This window comes from Gymnoscopelus braueri, assembly GCF_963280865.1.
Source record: "Gymnoscopelus braueri genome assembly, chromosome: 6".
Lineage (NCBI taxonomy): Eukaryota > Metazoa > Chordata > Actinopteri > Myctophiformes > Myctophidae > Gymnoscopelus > Gymnoscopelus braueri.
The window spans coordinates 2460403-2472407 of record NC_137607.1 but is presented as its reverse complement, the minus strand read 5'-3'; the positions used below and the strand labels follow the sequence as shown (position 1 = coordinate 2472407).

Here is a 12005-nt window from a genome sequence, read left to right as displayed (position 1 = left end):
TATTTCTGTTATTAAGGCTTGTGATTTCTATTTGACTGTGCAGGGCAGAGGCGTCTAATCTCTGAGTTTAGGGTAACCGCACACCCTGACTGGCTGGCTGACTGACTGACTGACTGACTGACTGGCTGGCTGAATGGCTGGCTGGCTGGCTGGCTGACTGACCTCTTGAGGTTGAAATAGTTTACTTCATGTGCCATGAAGGTTTTCATTCCAATTCAACAACATGTTTTCACTGTAAATGTTCAAGCAGGGATGGCTGTGAAACAATAACTAATTAAAGGAATTAAACACTAGACTAATTAATTCATGTTTTCACATAATTGCCCAATCAGGGATGGTACACACTTCTGCAACATTTTATTACAACCAAAAACATTGAAATAAAAATACAGAGTACAATACAGTTAGGACATTCAATATTCATGTTGCAGGGCAGCGGTTTGCATGAAGATCTTGAATTAAATCCGTGGTTCCCACAGTTTTTAGCCCCAGACTCCAAAAGACAAATCCGATGTCTACCCCGGGATGCTTATACCGTAGTGAAAGTAGCGGATCAATAAGCTCGCAACTCGCGTTGTGAGCTTGTAGATCTGCTATTGTTCTAATTTATGGATTAGATTTATTTTTTAAATGAAATTATTTAGATTTTTTAGATTTCTTTTGTTTTGTTGTTAAATCTTTTGAAACAATAATTAAAAGCAAAATGTAGGAAACACTGTTTTGAACATCCACAAGGGAACATATTAAGATACAATATAATGGAGCATATGTAATATTTAGTGGCCAAAACAATAACTAGAACATCATGACACGACTGTCAGAGTCAAAGTCATGAGCTTTAAAAAACAAAAAAGCAAAAAAACAACCAAATACTCAAGGAGAGTACAGATACTCAAACAAATGTCCTTTACTTAAGTAAAAGTACTCTGTTACTGTCCGCCACTGGTTAAGTGTCAGTGTGTGCGCGTGTGTGTGGGTGTGGGTTTGTGTGTGTGTGTGTGTGTGTGTGTGTGCGCGTGTGTGTGTGTGTGTGTGTGTGTGTGTGTTCTCAGTGAGTGGGCGGTGCCGTAGAGCAGACGTATGGATGCTCAGACTCGGCGGCGCAGCTTCTGGGGCTCCAGGTCCGAGGGTTCTGAACCAGCACACAGGAGGAGGAGGAGGAGGAGGAGGAGGAGGAGGAGGAGGAGGAGGAGGAGGGGGAGGAGGGGGAAGAGGAGGAGGGGGAAGAGGAGGAGGAGGAGGAGGAGGAGGAGGTCCTGACATCTGGCCCAGGCTGCTGGAGCTGGGAGAAGGTCAGCGGACGTCCGTCTGACCAGCCCCAACGTCCTGGACCTCCAGATAGACCTGGGAACCCAATGGAGAGAGCTGAGGTTAATGTGACTAATTGATTTAATCGATAATAAAAAAGGTATATATATATATATACATTTACAGCATATATATATATATATACTTTCACTATAATACTAATAAATAATAATTTAGTTACTTAAGTAAAAGTATCAATACCACAATATGAAAATACTCTGTTACAAGTTAAACGCCCTGTGCTCAAAATGTTACTTGAGAAAAAGTACAAAAGTATTGGCATTAAAATATACTTAAAGCACCAAAAGTAAAAGTAGGCTACTAACACGTTTGAAAATAACAGATCTACAAGCTCACAACGCCTATGTATCACAATAGCCTATGCATAAAATAGGGCTAAAGTGGTTAATGTATGTTATATAATGTAATGGTAAAATGGTAAATGGTGCATTTATATAGCGCTTTTATCCAAAGCGCTTTTACATAGATTGTGTATTACATTCACCCATTCACACACACACCGATGGCGGAGGAAACCATGCAAGGCACCAACCTGCTCATCGGGAGCAATTAGGGGTTCAGTGTCTTGCTCAAGGACACTGCGGCACTAACTCTGGGGGAGCCACACCTCAAAATCGTACTTGAGTAAATGTACTTACTTACCACCTTTGCCGTACATACGGATAAAATAGGGCTCAAGTACTTAGTAACGATTCATTGAACATAAAAGATTTTTTAAAGTATCAAAGAACATCTAGATAGAGCTTCTAGATGATTTGATTAATCGATAAATGTATGGATTTAATAATGACTTAGAAGAGAATATAATTGCAGCCTCCTCGGTGTGACAGAATATCAGATGTTTCAGAAGGAAGGAGTTTCTCACCGATCCAGAACGGTTTCTTTCCCACAAACTTCCACATCCAGGCGGTGTCTCTGGTAGAATGAACACTGACCAGGTTACTGTCTGATCTGATGGACGCAAAACACAGCCGAGGCCAATATAATCAGGGTTAAGACATGGCTTAGAGAGCATCGCAGGTACGGGTTAGTCAGTGTAAAATAAGACGTCCTTTAGTGTGACAGTTAAAGCCTGGTCAGTATGGTCAGTTGCGGAATAACAGTCCCAGAAATGATGCGTTGTGATTGGCCAGTAGTCACTTTGATTGGCTGTTGTGCCTTGTGAGACTTCACAATGCCTAATGTGGCGAAAATAGTTACTTTAACCCTAACCTCACAAAAACTATGCCTAAACCAAACCTTAATCCTATGTAATAGGCACTAAAACTATGCCTATAATAATGTGGCGAAATTATGCCTAATATCGCAAAATTATGTGAAGAAAAAACAGCGATGGGAACGGGATTGGATCTCAAGACATTATGACTGAAAAGTGACCTTCATTGGCTCCCAGTAAAACACAGAATCGATTTCAAAATACTCATCACCACCTACAAAGCCCTCAATAACCAGGCCCCCCGCTACCTCTCTGCCCTCCTCCACCGCCACGCCCCCTACCGCTACCTCAGGTCTGGCGACGCAAACCTCCTGGACTTCCCCCCAAAAAAATAAAAAAACGCACCTGGGGTGACAGACAGGGCATTTTCAGTTGCGGCCCCCCACCCTCCCCACCCACCTCACATCAAAGCCGCCCCCGCTCTTGCCGTGTTCAAAGCCTCCCTCAAAACCCACCTCTTTAGACTCGCTTTCCCTGCCTAACCCAAACCAAACCTCACTTTCTTCCTCTAAGTCTTAGCCTTTTGTTTTTAGCCTTTTTAATGTTTTCTTTTCTCCTAATAAAATTGTTTTTAAGCTGTTTTGTAAAGCGACTTTGGGTACTAGAAAAGCGCTATATAAGTCTGATGTATTATTATTATTATTATTATTATTAAAAGTTGTGACAGGCGGTAAGCGGTCCACACACGCGTTACCGCTCGGATCAGCGGTGATCGCGCCGCGATCATTGTTGTTCTGTCCTCCTGCGCGGTGCGGGGAAAACAAAAAGCTCACCACAATCCAGCTCTTGCCGCCTGCGCGGCAATTTCACGGGCCGCGCCCGCTCGCCTCACCGCCCCTTAACTTCTCCGCGCGTCCCAAATAATCACCCGCCTCTCATTGAAGATGAATTACAGAGGCGCGTCGGCCGCTTCCCGTCTGAAATGACAGAGGAATCTGGCAGAATGGGGATTTAGAGCTTATATGAATCTGACCCAAGTCCCCTTATGGTAGAGGAATTGGCCAGTTCTTTCATTGCAACCAATCAGAAGAAAGGTTGTGGGCGGTCCCTGCTTGGCACAACACTGCCGTCGATTGAAATCATGCGTAAAAGGTCAGGTTATATAAAACGTCATGTTTTGCTTACAGCAGTGAACAGGCCCGCTGAGCGCTGCCCCATGTGGCCACTCCTGGGCCCTGCAGGTAGCAATGTCTCCTGTAGTGAGTCCAGCCGTCTGGACACAGACTGACCACTGACTGGACCGTCTAGAGAGAGAGAGAGAGAGAGAGAGAGAGAGAGAGAGATTCTAGCTTGAAGATCTGCTACTTTTGATGCTCTTATGTGACGCTGTAGTATGATCAAGTAGAGCAGGGGTTTTCAACTGATTTTGACCCAGGGACCACCACCCTGACTAAGAGCAACCTGGGGACCACCACTATAGTGCGTGGTGGGTCCATCATAGACCCACCCCACACAATAGTGGTGGGGGGTTCATGCACCACAGGGAGCTGGAGAAAATAGCTATAATATCAATATAATATCTAGTAAAATACAGTGATTTAGTTTGAATATGATGGAATATGATTAAGGATTTACTGTGATTATGGTGAGCTCACATTTCATATCACACATACAATACAGTAAGAACTCCTGTAAGTTATTAAAAGTAAAAAAAAAGAAAAAGAATATGCATGGCCAGGGACCACCTGCAATACCTCCGCGGACCACCAGTGGTCCACGGATCACTGGTTGAAAACCCCTGAAGTAGGACATTAATTTACGAAAAAACACAACAAGTTAAAATATGGAGATAATGAATGTAGAATTATGTGCAGGATGTCATTTGCGTGGACTTAATTGAACTGACTAAACCTTTTTTAAATATTACATTTTAAAAGAAAAAACCTCTCTCTCACTTATGCCAGTGAGCCAGTGATCACCCTCCCCAGGGGAGGGCCTAAGGTGGTTGCCTACCCCTGCTCCATAACATTCAAAGCAATCTGGGAACCCATCGCCAAATAATAAGGAAAAACAGCGCCCTCAAGTTAAAATATGGAGATAAGAGGTTTATGTTGGGTGGGTTAGGATATGCGCACAGGGAGAGCACTCACGTACTGGTTTTATTATTATTATTATTATTATTATTATTATATCCCAACGCACCTGAGATAATAATATTATCTCTTTTTTCCCCTGTAACGATAAAGAAACAACCTGGAACCTTGAGCCTTGAAATAATATTTCAAGGCTCAAGGTTCCAGGTTGTTTCTTTATCGTTACAGAAAAAAAGAAAAAAAAACGAGAGCAAAAGAAAAACACGGTATTTGGTAACACTAACCAATAGATCCCTCACAAACTATTAGTTAACTGACTTTTTAACTGTATATATGCTAATGATTCATAACTATGCCTTATTTAATGGATTATGAACACCTACCTTGTGTTGCCTGGTGACAGGGTGGGTTCTGGGTAATTCTGGGTGGTCCATCTGAGGTTGATCCCTGACCTCCTGACCTCCGAACCCGACCTCCTGACCTCCGACCCCAGGGAACACCCGGGGAACAGGCCCCGCCTCCTGCCGCCTCACCTGGAGTCCAGGGACCACCTGGGGATCAGGCTCCACCTCCTCCTCCAGCCTCAGAGACGTCAGACTGTGGAACTGATGGACAGGAAGAAACTTTGTATCAACGTCAGGGCTGTCATTCAAGACACACATTGTATCAATGTGCAGCGGTTACTATAGACCCTGTAGGTTTACACTCTATAGCAGAGGTTACTATAGACCCTGTAGGTTTACACTCTATAGCAGTGGTCACTATAGACCCTGTAGGTTTACACTCTATAGCAGAGGTCACTATAGACCCTGTAGGTTTACACTCTATAGCAGAGGTTACTATAGACCCTGTAGGTTTACACTCTATAGCAGTGGTCACTATAGACCCTGTAGGTTTACACTCTATAGCAGTGGTCACTATAGACCCTGTAGGTTTACACTCTATAGCAGAGGTCACTATAGACCCTGTAGGTTTACACTCTATAGCAGAGGTTACTATAGACCCTGTAGGTTTACACTCTATAGCAGTGGTTACTATAGACCCTGTAGGTTTACACTCTATAGCAGAGGTCACTATAGACCCTGTAGGTTTACACTCTATAGCAGAGGTCACTATAGACCCTGTAGGTTTACACTCTATAGCAGAGGTTACTATAGACCCTGTAGGTTTACACTCTATAGCAGAGGTTACTATAGACCCTGTAGGTTTACACTCTATAGCAGAGGTCACTATAGACCCTGTAGGTTTACACTCTATAGCAGAGGTCACTATAGACCCTGTAGGTTTACACTCTATAGCAGAGGTTACTATAGACCCTGTAGGTTTACACTCTATAGCAGTGCCAAGTTTTCATTTTCTTGATAGTCAGTGTGGCAAATCTAGCCTGGTAAACCCCTCCCCCCTCCCCTCCTCCGGAAATCTCATTTGTAATTGATTTCAGGAGTTGGTCTGGCATGAAAGTCTGTTTGGCTTTTTGGCTGTGGGCGGGGAGCTGGGCGGGAGTAGTACCGTTGACTGACAACCCCTTCAGCCAATCAGCAGTTCGTTCCACCACCACAGAGCAACGTGACGCAAGGGGACATTTGACAAGGCCATGCCGAAAATAGGTTGCTTTATACGAATACATGAGTGTCACTGCCCGCCCCTGCCGCTTCTCTGAATTTGTATGTTTAAATGGCTCTGTCATGATTAATTGACCACACACATGAAGTTAAACTAAAAACTAAATGCTATCCGAGTAAATTCTGTGCCACAAAAAAACAAGTTTGAGAGCGTTTTGAAGTTTTAAAATACAGCGGAGAAAGTTGTAATCGGCCCGGCTCCATTCGGCTACACTCGGCTTCCACCTGATTGGCCAACGGGCGCTGTCAATCACAGAACAATGACCGAGGACGCTGATAGGCTAATTCATGTTGTGAACTCCGCAGAAACGCCCAGAAAGGCTCTCAGGCCAGATCAACTCCTCAAATCAAATACAAATGAGATTTCCGAAGAGGGGGTGTTACCAGGCTATGCCAAATCAACATGAAGTTTAATTATGACACCACAAAATGTAATTTTCCATCTGATTTTGATTGTCCATCCAGGCTATACATAACCAAATTTATTAGAATATTTTCTTTCACATCAGGACATTGTAATGATCATTAGACTCACCTATCTCCCAGACTAGTTCCAATGAATGTAGAATTATGTGCAGGATGTCATTTGCGTGGACTTAATTGAACTGACTAAACTTTTTTTAAATATTACATTTTAAAAGAAAAAAACCTCTCTCTCACTTATGTGAGCCAGTGATCACCCTCCCCAGAGGAGGGCCTAAGGTGCCTAAGTGCCTATGGTTGCCTACCCCTGCTCCATAACATTCAAAACAATCTGGGAACCCATCGACAAATAAAAAGGAAAAACAGCGCCCTCTGCTGTTTTTTACTTATTCACTTGGCTCTGGGAGGAGCTATGGTGGAACCGTGCTCAGGGAAACCAGGGTTTTGGTCTGCCTTCAGCCTTTCACTTCCGGTGGTGCGACTATGTTTTCATTCCCACTAACAATATTTCTCCACGGAACACTAACACCATTTCTCCCAAAGAACATGGATGGTTTTGGTTATAAGCCCACTTGTTTCTATGATGAAAGAACATTTTAAAATGTTAAAATTTTTCCGTGGTTTTGTCGGCTTCGAGGACGCTATTGTTAAATGAGTTTAGGTTTGTTTCCAGTGGGGAACGAACGGGACACACGTAAATCCCGCCCACTACATTTGATTGGGTAAAGCGCGGCCTGCTTCATGATCTGATGGCACGCCCACTTGTAGCCAATGCGCACGGGTTGTCAACACGGCTACCGACAGATTCAAGCGCAGCGATGGATCTGTTCTTGAGAGATTACATTCAAAGTGCCTAAGGTTGCCTACCCCTGCTCCATAACATTCAAAGGATCCATGATCCAGGATCACAGGTAAAGCAAGATGAGGCTTTACCTGGCTGTGATCCTAGTTTACTGAGACACTACACTGTCTCTCTGCATTGTATCTATGTGTTTACCTTGTTTACTGAAAGTCACTCTGGATAACAGTGACTACATTGTACATTATAATGTAACTGAGTGGTAAACAATGTATCACTATTCACTACAAACATCCCCCCCTCTCTCTCTTCCTGGTTTCTGATGTAAACTTCCTTCTTGGTTTCTAATGTAAACTTCCTGGTTTATATGTATGTTGTGTTTCTAATGTAAACTTCATGGTTTATATGTATGTTGTGTTTCTAATGTAAACTTCCTGGTTTATATGTATGTTGTGTTTCTAATGTAAACTTCCTGGTTTATATGTATGTTGTGTTTCTAATGTAAACTTCCTGGTTTATATGTATGTTGTGTTTCTAATGTAAACTTCCTGGTTTATATGTATGTTGTGTTTCTAATGTAAACTTCCTGGTTTATATGTATGTTGTGTTTCTAATGTAAACTTCATGGTTTATATGTATGTTGTGTTTCTAATGTAAACTTCCTGGTTTATATGTATGTTGTGTTTCTAATGTAAACTTCATGGTTTATATGTATGTTGTGTTTCTAATGTAAACTTCCTGGTTTATATGTATGTTGTGTTTCTAATGTAAACTTCATGGTTTATATGTATGTTGTGTTTCTAATGTAAACTTCATGGTTTATATGTATGTTGTGTTTCTAATGTAAACTTACCGTCCAGACTCTTTCTTCAGTCGTCTTCAGTCCAGACTGCTGGACCTACAGACACCAAGACAACTCTGTTTAAATCACTTGTTCCTTTTAACTTCAATGTATTTATACATGTCCGATCCGCTGATCCTACAGGCTTCACACCGGACACCCCACTCCCTGGGGTCCTCGCCACTCCCTGGGGTCCTCGGCGACACATGCGCCTGGTTTCAGTGGTGGAAAGTAACTAAGTACATTTACTTAAGTACTGTACTTAATTGAACTTTTGAGGTAATTGTGCATTTCCTACCCTCTGTGTACATAGGTGTAAATATACTCGCTCTACATGTCCGTGTCTCATATACACAAATCCACGGAGCGCTGCCCTGTAGGGGGCGCCGCCATTGCTGCGGTGTCAGACTCAGTCAGCTGCTGCTGCGCGGTATCAGTCAGCTGCTGCTGCGCGGTATCAGTCAGCTGCTGTCACTGACTGCTCACGTTACTCTTTTACCTGACTGTCACTGGCTGTCAGTTTTGGTGAAAACTTATAAACCAAGCAGGTAAAGAGTAACGTCAACAGACGGACAGAACCGCAGCAGCAGCTGACTGAGTCTGACACCGCAGCAATGGCGGCGCCACCTACAGGGCAGCGCTCCGTGGATTCGTGTATATGGATACATGCTATGTGCTTTATACATGATTATGTGTTCTGTGTTTTTTGATTTGATGTATTGCTTAGTTTTTATTTTTTTTTACCTGTGCAGCACTTTGGTCAACTAAGGTTGTGTAAAAATGTGCTCTATAAACAAAGTTTGATTAACCCTTTAAGACCTGAGGTGATTCTTAAAAATATTTGTCTAAATCATTAGTTTTTTGAAAAAAATCTAAAAAAAAATGTTTTCAACATGTTTCAAAAATAGCAGATCTACAAGCTCATAGCGCGGCACTCGGTGCCGCGCTATGAGCTTGTAGATCTGCTATTTTTGAATAGCCCAAAAAATCTAAAGTGAAACAGATGCGTTCCAGGTCTTAATGGGTTAATTGATTAATTGATTGATAGACGATGTTTTAACTCTGACGGTTAATGAGTTAATGTCTGACTGCCCCACGTGCTGTTTACATCTCTAATAAACTAATAAATAATGTATTCAATCAAATAAAAACCCACCCTGGTCTGTGGAGCTCCCGCTCGGACCCTGTGTGCACCGCTGCCCCTGGTGGCCAGCGAAGGTACGACAACATGCTGTCTGCCCGGGTGGAAGTGGGTGTGGCCGAGGGTGTGGGGGGCGGAGCCCGGCTGGTCCTGGGGGGCGGGGTCTCCGTGGTCGCTGTAGCGGTCCGGGACGTCGCCGCGGGGACGGGGAGGGGGAGGGGCGTGGGGCTGGCTCTCCCACAGCACCTCCGCCTCGATGTCTGTGATTGGATCCTCCGCCTCTGGCTCCTCCTCCTTCTGCCTGGGGGGAGGAGGAGGAAGGGGGCGGGTCTTCTCCTCCACGCTCACCATCAGGTCCTCCGGGTCACACCTCCCTGATGGAGAGAGAGAGAGAGAGAGAGAGAGAGAGAGAGATTAGAGGTCTATATTAACAGTATGCAAAACGTACAGAGGTACAGATATACAATGATGCTAAAAGGATAACACAAAAAGCCCTGAGGGCCTCTTTCCATTGTGGTCCTGTGTATTCAGTTCATCAAGACAAAGACATAGAATACTACAGCGTGCGTGTGTGTGTGTGTGTGTGTGTGTGTGTGTGTGTGTGTGTGTGTGTGTGTGTGTGTGTGTGTGTGTGTGTGCGTGCGCATAGTGTGTGTGTGTGTGTGTGTGTGTGTGTGTGTGTGTGTGTGTGTGTGTGTGCGCGTAGTGTGTGCATAGTGTGTGTGTGTGTGTGTGTGTGTGTGTGTGTGTGTGTGTGTGTGTGTGTGTGTGTGTTGGAGCAGATGCATTCATTTCATTCACACAGCACTGCTGTTCCAGTTACTAACTGTCACACCGGACTCAACCACAGGGTGGAGCTGTTGTCTATGTTTTTGAACAGCTGTATAATTTGGTTCAGGCTAAAATAGCTTTTCAGTTGCAGTACAGTATGCTGTACAGTACAGAACAGTACAGTACAGTATGCTGTACAGTACAGAACAGTACAGTACAGTACAGTATGCTGTACAGTACAGAACAGTACAGTACGGTACAGTATACTGTACCAAATACTGTACAGTTCAGTATACGGTACAGTATAGCTTCACTGTGAATGGAACCAGGAACCTTCCTATTCCCACATTTGTAAAATGTTGAGTACTTTAACTTTTGGCCCTGCAAGTATAATGGGGATGTGACCCTCCTCACCTCCTCTAGGGTCTATAGATCTATAAAGTGCATATATAACAGTATATTATCCTTCTCTAGGGTCTATAGATCTATAAAGTGTATATATAACAGTATATTATCCTCCTCTAGGGTCTATAGATCTATAAAGTGTATATATAACAGTATATTATCCTCCTCTAGGGTCTATAGATCTATAAAGTGTATATATAACAGTATATTATCCTCCTCTAGGATATGATCTATAAAGTGTCGTTGCTGTCCGGCAGAAACCTCGCCTCGTAAAGCCCCTCCCTCCGGAAAATCTCATTTCCATTTGATTTCAGGAGTGAGTCTGGCCTGAAGGCTTATCTGGGCGTTTCTTGCCCGTTCACCAATTGGACTCACCTATCAGCGTCCTTAGCCTGGTAAAGCCCCTCCTCGCTCATCGTTCTGTGATTGGCAGCGAAAGTTGGCCAATCAGGTGGCGAGTTCGAGTGAACCCGAATGGATCTGAGTGCAGCCGACCAAAATGGAACGGCAGCCATTGTTTTCTGTGCGCTGTTTTTACTTTCGGTTTTAAAACTTTAAAACGCTCTCAAACTTCTTTTTTGAGGCATGGAATTTACTTTTAAAATATCGTTTGGATAGAATTTAGTTGTTTAACTTCATATATGTGGTCAATTAATCATGACAGAGCCTCCAGACATTAGTCTAGTAAAGTGTATATATAACAGTATATTATCCTCCTCTAGGGTCTATATGATCTATAAAGTGTATATATAACAGTATATTATCCTCCTCTAGGGTCTATATGATCTATAAAGTGTATATATAACAGTATATTATCCTCCTCTAGGGTCTATAGATCTATAAAGTGTATATATAACAGTATATTATCCTCCTCTAGGGTCTATATGATCTATAAAGTGTATATATAACAGTATATTATCCATACCTCCTCTAGGGTCTATAGATCTATAAAGTGTATATATAGTATATTATCATACCTCCTCTAGGGTCTATAGATCTATAAAGTGTATATATAACAGTATATTATCCATACCTCCTCTTGGGTCAATGATCTCCACGCTAGCGGAGCTCAGGTGTCCCAGCAGTGCATTCTGGGGGTTCTTCAGAAGCACGCTGAAGCTCTCGTGGTTCTCCTCCAGACCGTCTGATTCCAGGAACACGCTCCACGTCTTCACGTTCACCCCTGATTGGAGGAGAAGGAGGAAGTGATGTCATGAGTTTTTTTTTTTTTTACTGTTTTTCTGTGTTGTTCTTGCTGCTCTGAACCATTTGCATATTTCAAACCAGAGAAAATGTTGACGGCAAATGTTTGTCTTTTGAATTAAATTCCATTTAGTTTTAGTCATGTGTTAGTCATCTGAAATAGTTTTAGTTGACTAAATATCATACCATATTTTATATGGTATGATATTTAGTATATATATT

At 42.9% G+C, this 12005-nt stretch overlaps 1 protein-coding gene across 1 annotated transcript in view; it reads right to left on the bottom strand.

Moving 5' to 3' along the window:
- Positions 1–240: 240 nt before the first annotated feature.
- frem1b (Fras1 related extracellular matrix 1b) overlaps positions 241–12005 on the bottom strand; it is a gene marked incomplete at its 5' end in the record, with an annotated part of 107321 nt that continues 95556 nt past the window's right edge. Inside the window, 7 exons of the mRNA XM_080429918.1 lie at positions 241–1344; positions 2195–2280; positions 3671–3789; positions 4962–5183; positions 8276–8320; positions 9420–9778; positions 11614–11763. Of these exons, the coding sequence (XP_080286044.1) occupies positions 1049–1344; positions 2195–2280; positions 3671–3789; positions 4962–5183; positions 8276–8320; positions 9420–9778; positions 11614–11763 (1277 nt within the window). The 3' untranslated portion in view covers positions 241–1048. The remainder of the gene's footprint in view (positions 1345–2194; positions 2281–3670; positions 3790–4961; positions 5184–8275; positions 8321–9419; positions 9779–11613; positions 11764–12005) is intronic.